At 58.0% G+C, this 16,064-nt stretch overlaps 1 protein-coding gene across 2 annotated transcripts; it reads right to left on the minus strand.

The window, feature by feature from the left end:
• Window positions 1-4,226: 4,226 nt before the first annotated feature.
• ACTB (actin beta) lies at window positions 4,227-8,840 on the minus strand. 2 transcript variants are annotated; one of them, XM_068422053.1, is made up of 6 exons: window positions 8,731-8,840; window positions 7,302-7,430; window positions 6,753-6,992; window positions 5,786-6,224; window positions 5,305-5,486; window positions 4,227-4,967 (listed from the first exon to the last, which is right to left on the minus strand). In XM_068422053.1, exons 2-6 carry the CDS (start codon window positions 7,422-7,424, stop codon window positions 4,824-4,826), a joined length of 1,128 nt encoding a protein of 375 aa, XP_068278154.1. In that variant the 5' UTR covers window positions 7,425-7,430; window positions 8,731-8,840; the 3' UTR covers window positions 4,227-4,823. The 2 variants fall into 2 exon arrangements, with proteins under 2 accessions (XP_068278154.1, XP_068278155.1); XM_068422054.1 differs by lacking the exons at window positions 7,302-7,430; window positions 8,731-8,840 and adding an exon at window positions 6,589-6,635 and having other exon boundaries at window positions 6,753-6,796.
• Window positions 8,841-16,064: the final 7,224 nt, after the last annotated feature.

The raw sequence follows: 16,064 nt of genomic DNA on the forward strand, positions 1-16,064 counted from the left end.
CCCTTAAATGAGGGAGAGCCTCAGTAAGAGAATCTGTACCTACTTTGTTTGTCATGTGTTTCACTTAAATAGAAGGTAATGACAAATTAAATCCAGAGGCCCTTCAGTCAAGACCAACTTGTTTGACATCTGGGAAAAATACTAACCTACCGTATTTGCAGTCATCAGGGAAAGCAGAGACCAGGGTGGAGGAGACCTGCATTTCCAATGCAAATGGTAAATAAAATCATCAGCAAGACCCATAAGCAGAGTAAAAGCCCTGCCCAGAGAGCCAGATCGGCTGGAGCAGCCTGTATTAGGACTAGCCATGGGTTCTCGCCAGCCCTGGGGCTTACATGGGCCAGACAGCAGTTGACAACCCCAAATAAGAGCTGGGAAAAGAAGCAGGTATGAAAACCTCCCGAGGAGAAACCAGGCTCACAGCAGTTTGTAAGAGGACCTGTCCAAACTCATGATCCACCAAATAAATGAGCAATGTGGCAGTGTAGATAAGACATGGAGGTTTGAACACAAGGCAGCAGCAGGACATCAGATGGGCAGTAAAAGAGGAAGGAAATAAACAGCTACACCGAACTCTGGCATTCTCTTGATGGTCACTGGGAGGTGGCCAGACGGTGAGAGGAGAAACCCTCCCCACTGCGCCTCTCTTCAGGAATGCTCTTCTCAGTGTGGGCACTTGGGAGCCTTCTGTGAAGATGGGTTCAGTTCAGGGCTGGGCCATCCCAGGGCAGACTTTGATCATTTTATGACTAACACACAGTTTTCTTAGCCCAAAGAAGGCAGGCACATACCATGCTGTCCCAGTCCAGGAGGGCAAACAAAGAAATTAATGCTGGTATCAAGATATCTTGCTCTGTATAAGACAAAAAGATCTCTTAACAAGGCCAGACTGACCTAGGGATTTTATGCTTTTCCCCTCTGAAAAGTCTTGGGTCATTTCTCTCTGATACAGTCTGAACATCTCATCTTCTTGTTGGCATGACTAAAGCCCAGCTGGACTACAGTGGCCAGAGCACTGGTGAGTTTGAGTGAACTGCTAGCTCCACTGCTGTAAGTGATTTTCAATACCTGATACGGTTTAGTACAGTAAGGCCTGCTAAAGTAGATTACAGATGGGTATAATACTAGTCAGGGCAGGCTCGAGGTCAGCAATCCCTCTGCAAAGACCAACTTCAAAGACCAGGACGCCTCCTGCCCCAAGCACAGCCGATACCCACAGTCCCATCCATGGACTGATACCTCGGAAAGCCCACTTTCTGAAGCTGACATTTGCACCCTCGGAGGGGACTTCTGCGAGGGGACCAGTTTTGTTTGAATGCTCTGGGATTTCCTGGGACTTTTGCATGCAGCCAGCTGGCACCTCTCCTGAAGCAGCACACACGATAATGAGAGAATGAGAACCCCCCCCCGCCCACCCAGCCGGGGACCATTTCTGGTCAACACTCCCTGACACAGCTAAGAGACAATGAGGCCCTTCAGGGCTAAATCCCAAGAGCTGCAACCGTCTCCTTGCCAAGGACATCACTAATTCTTGGCGGTGGCTTGATTCCATAAGCAGCTCAGCGAGGTGACTTTCCAGGTCACCAGCTAATTGCAGGTGAAGTGCCGGTGACTGTCTCCAGCAGGAGCGAAAGTTGGGAGCTCTGGGGAAAGAAAGGGCATAAAACGTGTTTGCTCAGCTCCCTTGAGCTGAGCCAGCTCTTCCCAGGCAACTAAAGGGAGGCGGCAAAGGGCTGGGTGGCTTGTGAGGATCTACAGCCGAGTCCCGCCGTCTCTGCAGCCTGAGAAATCACCGCCGCTGAGCCAGCTGGGGGGACACGCTCAGCCTGACCCATGGGTGGCCGTTGTAAACCTCCTGGTCCCCCCGCAACCCTGCCTGTCCGTGTGCTCGAGAGGAGGACGAGGTGGTAGCCAGGGAACTGCTTATTCCCTCCACATCTTCTCCTTTGAGTCTTGCCCATGGCTGGTGCCTTCAAGAGCCAGGAGATGGCTAAACCAACTCCTCTATCAGCCTTCCTGTGACAGGCCCCTCAGCATTTCCCTGCCTCTGTGAAACAGCGAGGGGCAAACCGAACCCTATGAAACACCATGAGGGAGAAACTGTGGTTAAAATAAAAAAAAAATCCCCCTCTTCCAGCGCCTGGTGCTCCTGAGAGGAAACCACCCTGGGCTCCCCCCTGCTCGCCGGAGTCGGGAGCAGTGAGTAATGCTCGCAGGCTTCCCTGCCCGGCACCACATTCTTTTCTCCAGCATGTAATGGCCCAGAGGAGGAATAAATCGAGCCGTGCTGGAGCAGCCTGCAGAGTAGCTGTGCACGCCATGGCCCTGCACCGGAGAGGTGTCGGGAAGGGTTGTGAAAGGCTCAGCCTCGTTTTATTGTGGGGGCTGTTTGCCTGGAACAGCAAGTGAAATAGGAAGAAAGGAGAAAAAAAAACACCCTACAAATTGTTAACTAACAGCAAGCCTCGCCTGCTGCGCTCTGGAGCAGGAAAATCAGCCCGGCTCCCCTGCGCCCAGCACCTCTGCGCTGGCCCATCGCTCGCCCTCTCCCTGTGCCCACACCTCTGCCCGCCTGAGCTGCTCCAGGCCCCCGGTGTTTTGCTGCTCTGTGGTTTCTCTCTCACCGCCACCATCATCTTTTCTGTTCTTTGTGTCTCAACCCATTTTTCCCCAGCGATCAGTGACCATTTCAGGGACGGCCGAAGAAAGGCGCCCCATTTCCCTATTGCCATCATCTCTTCTTGTCTCCTGGCCTTTTTGCTGCCCTGCTCCACCAGCTCCCTCCCCATGAGCTGCCGTTGCCTCCTCCTCACCCCGTTTCCCCAAGACCTCAGGTTATAAGCCCAGTTTGGGCCTTGCTTCAACCTGTTTCACCTCCCCTTTTGCAAACTTGTGCTTCCAGTAACTCCTCTGCCCAGCCCAGCGTCTGCACCTACAGCCCTGCCAGGCTCCTACAGCAGCCCGGAGGGAGGCTGGGAGATGAAGGGCAGAAACCGGCAGGTCCACCCTGAACACAGCATGATGCCAGAGCAGGATCAGGCCAGGCAGAGGATTAAAGAGCCAACGGAGCCTGTTCCCTGCCTTTCATCTGCTGTGAGCATGACACAATCACAGCCATTAGCTCTTCAAAGACAGGTTGGGGGAGCCCTGGGAAGCCAGCACACCTGCGAGCGAGGCTCCAAGGTCTGGCCTGCCTGAGTCAGCAGTGTGCGGTGTCACCTGGCTTTGCTCTCCCTGGTCCCTGACCTGGCAGCCTTGGTCCTCTCTGCTTCCTTCCTTCCACAGCGGTGGCTCCAGCTCCTGGGGCTCACAGGCTTTGCTGTGCCCAACATGGTCTCAGCTCCCAGCACAGCTTTGTGAGGGTCCCCGCTATGGCTGCTCCTTTTCATGAAACTGGAGAATTTGATCCATCAAACAAGGCTGAGGCTTCACAGAAAGTCCAGAAGGATGGAGGACAGAGCCAAGAAGCCGTGCAAACCTCCTTCCCAGTAGAAGCAGGGCTAGAGGCAGGTACCTGCACTGCCCACAGCAAGTCCTGGAGCTGTAGGTGACACCATGCAAGAGGTTCCTCCCTCCCCACCTCCTTGCCCCAGCCCCACCCCTGCATAACAGCCCCCTGGCCCTGCTCTCTGAAGTCAATTTTTTCCACTTCACAGAAGACTTTCTCTTGCTTTCACCTACAAGCTGCTCCACCCAGCAAGCAGTCAGCCAGAGAGCATGACTCTCCCAGCCTGAACCCAGGCCTCCCTCCTGGGGCAAACCAGGAGCAGGACAGACAAGCTCAGGCACCTGGTGCAGCAAGCAGAGGGGACACTACCCCCCAGACCATGCAGGGCTGCAAATCAGCCCCAGGAGCCTTGGCTAAGTGAGAAGCCAGCTGCTTTGGCATGATGTTTACAGCACCACCCTGCTTGCTTTAAGCTACTCATACTGCACTAAGACACACACAGCGTTTCAGAAGGTGCAGTTGGACCTCCACTAAGCCCAGCTCCCCCAGCAGCTCCCCATTGCAGACACCAGCAGCATGAAGAGGGCACCCCTGGAGAGCTGCAGGCTGGGCAGGCTCAGCTCTTCCCCACCATATCACAAGCCATCTGGCTTGCACAGCATCCACCCCCCGTCAGATAGCTGACCTGTGCAGCCTGGCATGGCTAGATCAGAGCACGTAGTAACTGTCAAGAAACAGCACTGAAGAGAAAATGAACAATCAACACCAGTCAAGCCTCTATGGTGTGCACTTTTATTTGAACTGGTCTTAAGTCAGTGTACAGGTAGCCCCTCCCTCCCCCACATACTGGCACCACTCCTCCTCGACCCTGCGGGGGACCGTAAAGCCTTCATTCACATCTATCACTGGGGAACACAGCCCGCTTGCTTGACAAATCGAAGAGAAAAAAGGATCAAGTGTGTTTTGTTTTTAAGGCGGAAAGATACAAAAAGACACTTGTTGGGTTACATAATTTACAGACAAGCAATTATAACCTAACACCAGTAACTGGCATCGGCTCCCTCCGAGCTGGGCTGCTGCCTTCACAGAGGCGAGTAACTTCCTGTAACAATGCATTGTAACTATTTGGAATGACTATTAAAAAAAGAAACAAATGTACAATCAAAGTCCTCAGATGCATTGTAGAACTTTGGGGGCGTTCGCTCCAACACGTTTCGTTTTAAGACTGCTGCTGACACCTTCACCGTTCCAGTTTTTTAATCCTGAGTCAAGCGCCAAAAAAAAACAAATAAAGCCATGCCAATCTCATCTTGTTTTATGCGCGTTTATGGGTTTCGTTTCATCACAAGGGTGTGGGTGTTGGTAACAGTCCACTTTAGAAGCATTTGCGGTGGACAATGGAGGGTCCGGATTCATCGTACTCCTGCTTGCTGATCCACATCTGCTGGAAGGTGGACAGGGAGGCCAGGATGGAGCCTCCGATCCAGACAGAGTACTTGCGCTCGGGTGGGGCGATGATCTGCAGGGGAGGGAGGAATCGGTCAGAGGCACAGTGTCACACTACACTCTGCCCACGCATGGCCCTGCAACACGGAGCTGCCCAATTCCCTTATCTAGCCTTGGCCAAGACACCATGAAGTCCAAACAGGCTCAAGACACAACCTCACACACCCACCACCTCCCTCCTCCGAACTTTACACTGATCCCATTATTCATACAGTTGGGTCGATGCCATCTTGTCCAGACCTGCACCAGTTTCCATCTTTTCTAGTAGGAGTTCAGCTTACCCCCCTCCACCCACTCTGCATTTCAGCATTAACAGGGGTGCCCAAGAGGTTCCCCTGGCTCCAACCTACCTTGATTTTCATTGTGCTGGGTGCCAGGGCTGTGATCTCCTTCTGCATCCTGTCAGCAATACCAGGGTACATCGTGGTACCACCAGACAGCACTGTGTTGGCATACAGGTCCTTACGGATGTCCACATCGCACTTCATGATGGAGTTGAAGGTGGTTTCATGGATACCACAGGACTCCATACCTGTGAGGAAGAAGCAGTCTCAAGTCAGCAACAGCTCAGACATAGCCAACGAAGCCTGAGAAGCTACTACGAGCAACCAAGAGACCAGCTGCCCCTTCAGTGGGAAAGCACTTCAAAGTCATGGCTCTGACAGGCTCAATCTCCTGTTCTACTGTCCCAAGTCCTGCTAACTGGTGGGATACCACAGATCTTGCTATGGACTAGCAATAATACAGTAACTGGCTGCCATGGTCTCCAGGTCACCCTTTACAGAAAGGAACACTGAGGGGCACAGGGTATCCTAGAAGAGGTCGACTTACCCAAGAAAGATGGCTGGAAGAGGGCCTCGGGGCACCTGAACCTCTCATTGCCAATGGTGATGACCTGGCCATCAGGGAGTTCATAGCTCTTCTCCAGGGAAGAGCTAGAGGCAGCTGTGGCCATCTCCTGCTCAAAATCCAGGGCAACATAGCACAGCTTCTCCTTGATGTCACGCACAATTTCTCTCTCGGCTGTGGTGGTGAAGCTGTAGCCTCTCTCTGTCAGGATCTTCATGAGGTAGTCCGTCAGGTCACGGCCAGCCAGATCCAGACGGAGGATGGCATGGGGGAGGGCATAACCTTCGTAGATGGGCACAGTGTGGGTAACACCATCACCAGAGTCCATCACAATACCAGTGGTACGACCAGAGGCATACAGGGACAACACAGCCTGGATGGCTACATACATGGCTGGAGTGTTGAAGGTCTCGAACATGATCTAGGGAGAGAAAAGAAGGGGTTGAGTCAACAGCAGAAATGAGGGTTCTCACTACAGGTCTACGCCAAGTCCATGCAAGTGTGGTTTTACTTTTGTCCCTAGATAAGAGACTTCACTCCCCCTCCAAGTCCATGCTTATCTTGCCTGGTCTCCACCCACACCTGCCAGGTCAGAGCCTGAGCAGGGACACCACCACCACAGACCCATCCGCATGTCACAGCAAGGAACAAAACAAATGCCAAGTAAACTACAGTACAGTCACTCAAGGCTGGTAAATGGATTAGTGTGTCTAGTCAGAAACAGCAGTTAGACAAGTTGCTAGTTCAGTCTCAAGAGAAAGCCAGCTTAGAAGAGCAAACAAAACCTGTCAAGGTCCAGCAAAGAGGAGACTCAGGTCAGGAAAGGAAAACCCTGTAAAGATGGCAAAAAGGGAGAATAGTGGTGAAGGAGGAGAGAGGACAACATGGAAGAGGAGAGCTGGCCTGCAGCAACATCTGCTGTAGCTCCAAGCTCCAGAGTTTTACACACCTGTGTCATCTTCTCTCTGTTGGCTTTGGGGTTCAGGGGAGCCTCTGTGAGCAGCACAGGGTGCTCCTCAGGGGCTACTCTCAGCTCGTTGTAGAAAGTGTGGTGCCAGATCTTCTCCATGTCATCCCAGTTGGTGACAATACCGTGTTCAATGGGGTACTTCAGGGTCAGGATACCTCTTTTGCTCTGGGCTTCATCACCAACATAGCTGTCTTTCTGGCCCATACCAACCATCACACCCTGCACAACAAACAAAAAGCAGTAAGTTGAGCTGAAGGGCAAGCCCTGCTGGGTGGATAACCTGCTCTTCCCAAAGCCAGGTCCCTCTGCTGTCCCCACTTTATCAAGAGAAGCATTCAGCCAACTGCTCCAACACGCACTGCACAAAAGCTCTGCAGAAGGCTGTATTCCCCACCAGTTGTGTTGCAGCGCAGAAGCCTCTTGCGTTATAAGTAAAAATAAAAGGGCTTCTTTTAGCTCCATTCTTCTAAGGGAACCATTTCCCCCCAAAACTCCTCTCTTTTGTCCAATAACGGGCATCCCACCTACCTGATGTCTGGGGCGACCCACGATGGATGGGAAGACAGCACGGGGGGCATCGTCCCCGGCAAAACCGGCCTTGCACATACCGGAACCATTGTCAACAACGAGCGCGGCAATATCATCATCCATGGCTGGCTGCGGGAGAAGGCGAGAGAGAAGGGGGACATGAGCATCGACCCATCACCCAGCCGCGTCCCCGCGGCGGCAGGCGGGGAAGGGAAGGCGACGCCGCCGCCATGGCCCTTCCTTCCCCACCCATTTCCTTCCTGCCGGCGCGGCTCCGCTGCGCCCGCCGCCCGCTAGAGGGGGCGACGCCTGCCCGGGCTCGGCGGTTGCGGGACAAAGCCAGTCCCGCGCCCTCCCGCGTTATTACCATAAAAGGCAACGGCTGGAGCGCGCCGCGCCTCGCCGGCCTCGCCCGCCGCCAGCTTCGGGGGGACGCTGGTGGCCACTCCCCCACCCCACCCCAGCGCCCCGCCCTGGGCTGCCCAGCCACGGCTCCAGCCCCTGGTGCAGAGCGGCTGGGGGAGCCGGAGCCGCCCCAAAAAGCGCTCCTGCAGCCTCACTGCGAGGAGCCACGGCAGGGTGAGCAGTAGCCACCTCGCCCAGCCCGCTAGCCAAGCGTAACCGGGGCTCTGCCGCATCAAACAGCGGCAGTACGGGTGGGATTAAAGCCAGGGTCTTATGCAATGCACCGCCCGCCCCGAGGAGGGCGAGCTCAGCCCCGACGCCTCCCGACAGCACCGCTTTAATCCGATAGCAATGGCGGGGGCAGCTGCCAGCCCATGTGCCAGCCCCGCACGGGGCAGCCTGGGAAGTGTAGTCGCCACCTGGGCACACAGGGGCTTTGCCCCTTCTCCCCCCCCAGCCCCCCTGCATGCAGCTTTTGTTCCGATTCAACAACCTCGCCCTGGGGAGGGGGGTGCCGCCCCTCTTGCCCTGCAAGCAAAAGCCACTGGGGCTGTTTGCATGTGCCTGGGCGGTGGGAGACAGGACCGCGCCCCTCCGCAGCCGGGGACAACGCCCCCAGGCCCAGCCGCGCCGCGGGGCCCCCCGAACCCCCCCCGGCGGAGGGAGGGAGCAGACAAAGCCCCGCGCCCCATTTCCCCCCCCAGGACACAATGGCCGAGCCGCCCGCTCCCCCCGGCCGCCAGCAATCCTCTTAGGAGGCGGATTAACCCCATGGGCAGCAGGGGGGCGACCCCCCCCTCCACAAGCAGCACCCCGAAACCCGCGTGAAAGCACCGTCTCCCTTTACACCCCTAAGACATCGCAGCGCGCGGCGGGCCGAGCTCCCCACCACCACCACCCCCAGCAAACAAAGGGGCGCCCGCGGGCGCGGCCACGCCATTTTCCAACAAGCTTAATTAACCCAACATTAACAATCGCGACGATTTAACGGCGGAGCGCAGCCCCCCTCCGCCGTCCCGCTCACCTTCGGGCAGTTGCGCGGGCAGGAGCCGGGGCGTGCGGGCGCGAGGCGGCGGGAGCGAGGGGGGCGCGCGCGGAGACAGGCAGTGCTCGCAGCGGCTCCCGCCCGCCGCCCGCCCCGCCTTTTATAGGGCCGCCGCCGCCGCCGCCTCGCCATAAAAGGAAACTTTCGGAGCGCGACGCTCTGATTGGGCCCCGCGCCGCACCTCCCCGCCTCGCGCCGCCCCGCCCCTCCCCGGCGCGCGCGCGCGGCAGCGCCCCGCCCCGCCCGGCGCGCGCGGCAGCGCCCCCCCCCCCGTCAGAACCCCTCGCCCTGCAAAGAGAAAAGATATTGGGGGGGGGCAAAGCAAATCGGGGGGGGTGTGCAGCCCCCCCTCCAGTTTCGCTCTGCTTTGCTCTGTTGCCCCCGTGCTCGTCCCCCCCCCCCGGGGGTCGCGGTGGTGCGGCCGCCCCCGTGCAGCCCCCCCGCCCCATCTCCCGGAGGGGAGCGGCCGCAACCCTCGCACAAAGCCCCGCGGCTGCGGGGCCCGGCCCGTTCGCCCCCCCGCGCTGTGCGGCCCCCCCAGGAGGGGCAGGGGGTACCCCTGGGGGCAGCGCCCTCCAGGACCACACCACCCCCGGGGAGGGTGTTGGATCCTGCCTGCTCCTGCCTGCAGCGCTGCCCACCGCCCTGGCCGTGGGGAGGGCACGCTGCCTGCACCCCCCGGTGCACGGGGCAAACACCAGTAGCCCCCAGTGTGTCCCAGTCTGGAGTGGGATGGGGGGGGCGGCAAGTTCAGTGCTGATGTCAGCAGGCAGCAGCCACAGGGCCCCCGCCAGCCCGCTGCCAGGGCTGTGGCCCTTGAACCCGGCACCGGGACAGGCCGTGTCCCTGTGGCCCTGCGGCGGCGGGGGCACCTGGGGGGAGGAAACACTCCACCGGCTCTGACCCGGGCCTGATTCAAGTGGGGGGCCCCTTCCCCGCTCCCCACCCTGCCCTGGGCTGGGGGTCCCCTTCCCCACTCCCGCCCTGCCCTGAGCTGGCGGGGGTCACGGCGGGAGCAGCGATTTGGTCAGATTTGGGCAATATTTGTTTTCCTCGCTGATCCGAAGCTTGCCAGAGCTGGAGACGTGGCTGCTCCTGCCCGCGCTGCCTTTCTGCAATTCCCTCTTTGGCTGTTAACGATCAAATATCGGTTGGAAACACGGGCGAGGGCAGCGTCTGCCGAGCAGCAGGCAGCAGCGACGAGAGGGCTTTGCGTCTCCAGAGCTTTGTGCGAACGCGGGCTGATTAATCAAGTTAATTAAGCAGCCCTGTAAGTAAAGTAGCAGCAGCCACTCGCAATCTGTTGCTGGTTGGAAGCGTGCAGGCTTTGGCGTGGGGACCGTGCGTGTCTAATCTCAGCGGTTTGAAAAACAGCAATGACGGGAAAAAAAAATTAAAGTCTAGGGAAAAAAATGCTAAAAATGTCTGTTCTCCACAGGACACCCCCTGCCCCGCATGGCAGGGTGTGGGCTGGGGGAGCTGGCCCCACATTTGGGGTCTTGCAGTCCATGCCAGCAAGTTCTTTGTCATCAGGGAGCTGCAGAGATCAAGGTGAGGATGAGGATGGGGCCTGGAGGATGGGGATCCCTCCCTGAACCACCAGTGGTTCTTCCCAGCATGGGGTCTGGCCAAGGGGGGACCTAGGCGTTATTCCCAACCCCAGCATTGCTCCCTGTTGTGGGACAAACAAAGGAGGAGAGCAGCAGGAGGAACCTGCAAAAGCCTGCTGAGATGGAGATTTGCAATTGCCTGAGGTGGGGGACAGGATGGCAGGCATGGATGGGGACACAAGGAGCAGCTTTTCCATGGGATGGCATCCCCCTCCCCAGGAGCACCTCATCCAGGAGCTGATGGAGGTGCCCCAAAACCCAGCACCACGGCCGCTCCCAGCTGGATGCTTCAGAGGAGATGGTGTGGAGAGGAGAAACAGGAGTCCTGTGGGCTCTGCTGGGCCACCCCAGGGCCATGCCTCATCCCTCAGTGCGGAGGTGGCCGTGGTGATGGACCTGCCTTGCCAGGCCACACTGTGGCCATGCCTCGCTCCCTCCACACTGGAGATGGCCATAGTGTTGGACCTCCCTGCCAGGCCACCTTGGGACCATGCCATCCCCTCCACACTGGAGGTGCCCATGGTGATGGAGCAGAGATACTCCAGCACACGAGGACTGTCCCCACGGGAAGCCCTCGGTGGAAGGGGACCCAGCCCAAGCAAGACGGGGTTTCTGCAGGGCTGCGCCAGAGCAGAGCTGCCTTTGCACGGTCATTTCCCTGTCACCTCGGGTGGATCGTGCAAGATCTCTGTATCGCAGCTTCCCTTGCAGGAAAATGGGAGTCGTCGCTGTTAATTGCCTACCTCACGGGGAATTAATTAACGTTTGCACTCCACTTTGAAAAGGCTGATTATTAATTAGAAGATTATACGTCAAATATGGGGAGCCACAAGGCATGGGTACAGCTGATGGCCCTTGTGGGTGTAAAACGTGGTCCACGAACGTGCTGATAAGGGGTCTGCAAAGAACAGCAGTGGGAAAAAGTCCTACAATAGCACTGGGGTGATGGGTTTGGGCTGGGGAACGTCGGCAGGAGGTCAGATCCAGGTGGGGAGGCCACCATGGCTGGATGAGGCAGCATGGGAGGGATGGGATGCTCTGCTGCATCCTGGTGAGCCGGTTGGGTGGAGCCGGGCTGGGGAGCCATGGGTGCAAGACAGCCCATTAGGCAGGGAGGGGAATTACTGGGCAATTAGTGTCTCTTGATTATTGGACCGAATCAGAAAGCAATCAATCCACCAGCATCCGCCGGGCAGTAACACCGGCCCTGCGTCTCCCCGGCTTTCGGGGGTGCTGGGATTTGGCCTCGGTGGCCGTGGCAGGATGTGGCCCGCAGCCCATGGCCGGGCGCCTCCGCTTCCTCCCAGCCTGCAGACACTGTGATAGCAAAGCCACCAGCCAGTCGCCGTGCCCACCACCCAACCGTGACGGGCCAGGCCAGCTCTGCCAGCCGCGGCTCAGGGCTCTCCTCCCCTGTTGCAAGAGCCCAGAGCAGCGAAAGGGGAACCAAGCAAAGAGGTCCCCGGCTGTCTCGTTTTACCCTTGGGCACATGTCGCAGGCTCCCGAGTTTCCCTGTTTTGCTTCACTTCTCCCTGCTTGTCCTTGGCGCTCGGCTCGCCCCAGCTCTGGACAAAACTATCCAGGGGAGGATCCTCCTGCCCTTCGCTGGCTGATACGGCCGGGCTTGAATTTCTGTGTTTGTGGGACAACGTGTGAGCTCGGCCTTTACACTCGCCTCTCCCAGCCCTTCCCCTAGAGCAGAAGCCCTTTGCTCACGCAGGGACGGCGTCTGCTGCATATTCGTGGAGAGGAAGGTCAGGGAAGGGGGAAATAATCCCAGCAGCTTTTGGGGCTGCCTTGAATTTCTGCACATCCCCGTCAGCTCCTCCATCGCTGCCCTCACCATGCGCTCGGGCCTCCGCTCTCTCCCTCCTGCTCTCGTGACACGGAGAAAAGAGGTGGAAACTTCTGAAACCAGCCCAGGCGCTTTAAATCACACCCCGGCAAAAATCACGGAGGCTTTTCGGAGCGCTGCCTTTCTCCTCCCTTCCCACCCGCCAAGGGGAAGGGGGAAAGGCACTCGCCACATCCCCTATTTCGCAGGCACGGGGACCATCCCAGCACCTTCCTCTTTTTTCAATTCTCTCCTTGCAGCATCAGCTCCAACGGGAATTTGCAGGAGGTACAATCTAAGCAGGAACCCCAGGCCCATCTCCCCCTTTGGAGATGCTCCCCTGGCCCACTCACAGCCCCCACCTCTCCCTTCACGGGCACACGTTCAGCGTTAAAACCTGACCCAAACCAGCCCCTGACACTTTCCTGACTCGTTGTGTCACATCCCCGACGCTAGCTCGGCTCCAACAAGCTGCAGACTCTCCTCTCCCCTTTAAGCATCACTCTCCATTCCCATACATCCCTCCTCGAGGCTCCTGCTCCTTTCTATTGATCCTCGAGCTCTCTCCGATTTATCAGTGCCTTTTGCAGAGAGAGATGAAAGCCTTTCCCTCTGCAGACCTCCACGTGTGAGGGATCGTTCTCCCCTGATCTGCTGCATCCTCATGGATGGGCTAACGGTTCATTGAGCATCTCTCCCATTCGCGACGAAGGTAAATCATTATGTTCTATCACGATGGAAAACTGTATAAATTCGCTTATTTCCATTTTCGGGGCACTGATAGACAACCTGTGCCAGGTTTTGCTGAGGCTGTTGGAAAGGGCACAGCCCTGCCCAGGTAGCAGAGGTGGTAGAGGAGGACACGTGCCTGGTTTACAGCCCGCTGACCCTGATAACAGGACTTTGCTGGAGGGGTTGAAGCCCTGAGCAGTGGTTTTTCTACCCCTATTTCCCCAGCCGTGCCTGTCCTCACTGCCTCCAGCCCCATCTCTCTGTGCCCTCATGCCTTCCCTAGCCTCTTCCTTGCGTACCCCTGAGCTGATCCCTGAGCCAACATTTCCAGACCACGATGCTGGCCCCAGGGTCACCCAGCCCACGCAGGCAGCAGGAGACCAGGGCTTCAGTCCCAACCTTGCAGGCAGCCGGGTAAGCAGCCATCAGCCAGTGCCCGGGCTGGGCATCCTCTGCCCAGCTCCACCCTGGCCCCCAGCTCCATCCTGGCCCCCAGCACCCAGCCACCCTCCCACCCTCCTGGCTCAGCCGGAGCAGAGCAAAGCCCTCCCTTCCCCCACTGATTAAACGTGCTGCCTGTGCTGTCTTGGTTGACCTTGACAGCAAGAGCCCGTGAGGCCCAAGTGTTGGATTGTTTTCAGTCCAAGGTCATTCCCAGCACAGCGCGGTTACACCGACGCAGCCAGACCCGCGTGGCGATGCCGACCAGGCTCCCCGCCTCACCCTCCCGGCCACCCCCTGCATCTTTGGGGTCTGCTTCTCCCACGGCGATGGGAGAGGTATAAGCTAAGCCCCACGCTGGCCTCTTCCCCCGTGCGAAGAGCTTCCCCGCAGGGACTGAGAGCGGCTGACCAGCCCTACCCCTCCAGCCAGGCACGGCATCAGCTTCGGGGGTATTTCCTCCAGCTAAAAACAGAAGGAGAAGAGAAAAAGCTGATTCTCCCCGGGTTTTCTCTGCAAGTCTCAGCCCTCTGGCCCTGCTCACCCCGCCCGTACCGTCTCCCAAACGCCACTGAATGCCCCCTCTGTGGCGACGCAGCCCTGGGGGGGACATCCCACAAAGGATGCTCCCCGGGTTCGGTTACCTGGCCGCCAAAGGGCTCCTGCGTGTGTCACATGGCGCTATGCTGAGCCATACGGTGTATTTTCAACTTATTCTTAATTACTTTGAGAATTGATTTTTCTCGGTCGCTGATGATAAAGGCAGAATGCAGCTGGATGGAGTTTTCCGCTTGTACCATACCTAGGAAATGAAACAGATCCCGGGCTACCCAAGCGTGCCGAGAAATTCGCTTTGATCTCTGCTGGGCTAATGGCACTTTCCATCTGGGGGCTCCCAGCCTTTGGCAGAGGTGACCTGTCCCACCTCGCAGAGGGAGCAGAGAGCGGGGATGCCCATTGCCCCCGGTCAGGATTGTTCTCCCACCCATGCCAGTCACTTCTGACTCTGCAGGCAATTCTGCTTGGGGTTTGGGGGTGTAATCCCTGTTTTATCTCCAGCAATGGGGGTCAGGTCAGCTTTAGCGGTTAAATGGAAGAGAGGGGTCTGAGACAGCCGTGCTGTGCTGCTGGGGCACCCACAGACAGGACCCCCCCCCCAGCAGCCCCAGATTCACACCCAGCTCCTCTACCCACGGATACAGGGATGCTCAGGGAACAGGCAGGGTTTGCCCGTTCCTAGAAGGAGGGATGTGGAGGTACTCGCTGGAGCTGCTCTGGGCCCCATCCCAGCCCCATCCTGCCCAGGCTGGCCCCTGGCTCTGTTTGTGGAGCCCGTGCTGAGCCCTGACGCAAGCGGCTCGCCCCGTGGAGGAGTGGGTGCTGCTGTTGTCAATGCTCCATCCACTCCCCGTGCTCCTCCGGGGTAAAATAAACCCTCCAGGGTGATTCATCCTGTACGGAGCACTCAGCCCTTTCACCAGAGCCACCAGAAATGAAACCCAGCTGACGTCCATCTCCCCCCACCTTGGCTCTCCGCCAGGGAGCGGGCGCAGGGGAGGAGGACCAGAAGGTTTTCACCCGGTGCCGGGCAGACAGAGCTTGTTTCTGGTCACCGTGGCAGGGATAACCACGGGGTGATGCCACTCACGACGGGCAGTCGGTGGGAGACAGAGAGAGCCCGGGTGCTCTGCAGGGTGATGCTGCTCCCAACCAGCCCCTCTGGTCCAGCTCTCGCCGAGATCTGCAGCAAATCAGGGGACAAACAGGTGAGCTTGCAGCGATATCATCCCTCCAACATCATCCGGAGACCACTCCACTTCAAACTGGGGACGAAAGGAAACCACCCCCACAAAGCCTGTGTGCAGAGGCACCGATCCCTGCTGTGTTTTATTACCCTCTCAGCCCGTTGCCCCCAAAATTTCCATCCCTCACTCGAGACAGTATTTCCGCGTCTGCTTTGTTTGGCTCATTTCACACGTTCCTGCTGGCAGGAGATAAGATCTCAAGAGAAAGGCAAACAAAAGCCGTGGGTGCCATGTGCTGACTGTCACTCCCCTGACGCACTGAGGTACCCTGCCTGCTGCTGACCTGGGACTAAGTGATGTTCAATCCACCAAAGGCTGGCCCACGGGATGGAGACCTGGAAGGAGAAAGTGTGATGGGACTTGAGTCGTTTTGCAAGTTGTCAGGTCCCTCCTGCTCCCGAGGAGGAGGACAGCAGACCTCTGCTCTCTCCTGGCACCAGGGTCCCTTTGCCACCCTTGGGTGCCCTCTCCGCTCTCCCATGTGGGTGATGTGTACACGGGTGGGCGTTGAGCCCCTCCGGGGTGGTGGAGGTGTTATCAGCTCTGAGAATATTTGAAAAATGCACTTTAGGCCCTGTTAAAACCTCGAGGGCTTGCAGCTGGCAAGCAGCACCACCCTGGGGACTCCCCGCCTGCCCTGGCCCAGGCGTCCCCCAAGGGACCCCGTGCTGGCACACCCCTCCCTCCTCCAGCCCTTAGCAATAAATAGGGTTAAGACATCCATCTTCCTGCTCTCTTCCCTTCCCCATGCCAGAGCTGTGCGGGGTTGCAGAGGTGGCTTCCAAACCTCCTCCGTTGCTGGAGCACCGCGGGCAGCAGAGGAAGCCAAGCAGATACAGGGGCCACCAGGGCCCCGGGGGGGCTCAGACACAAAACAGGCTGAGACCTGA

Source organism: Nyctibius grandis, chromosome Z (assembly GCF_013368605.1).
Source record: "Nyctibius grandis isolate bNycGra1 chromosome Z, bNycGra1.pri, whole genome shotgun sequence".
NCBI classification, from domain to species: domain Eukaryota; kingdom Metazoa; phylum Chordata; class Aves; order Nyctibiiformes; family Nyctibiidae; genus Nyctibius; species Nyctibius grandis.

Excerpts from the sequence above, each read along its gene's own strand:
- ACTB (XM_068422053.1), bottom strand. The coding sequence starts at position 7,424 with ATGGATGATGATATTGCCGCGCTCGTTGTTGACAATGGTTCCGGTATG. Across the intron at positions 6,225-6,752 it reads ACAGAGAGAAGATGACACAG|ATCATGTTCGAGACCTTCAA; the intron begins GTGTGTAAAACT and ends TTCTCTCCCTAG. Across the intron at positions 5,487-5,785 it reads CTTCCAGCCATCTTTCTTGG|GTATGGAGTCCTGTGGTATC; the intron begins GTAAGTCGACCT and ends TCTTCCTCACAG.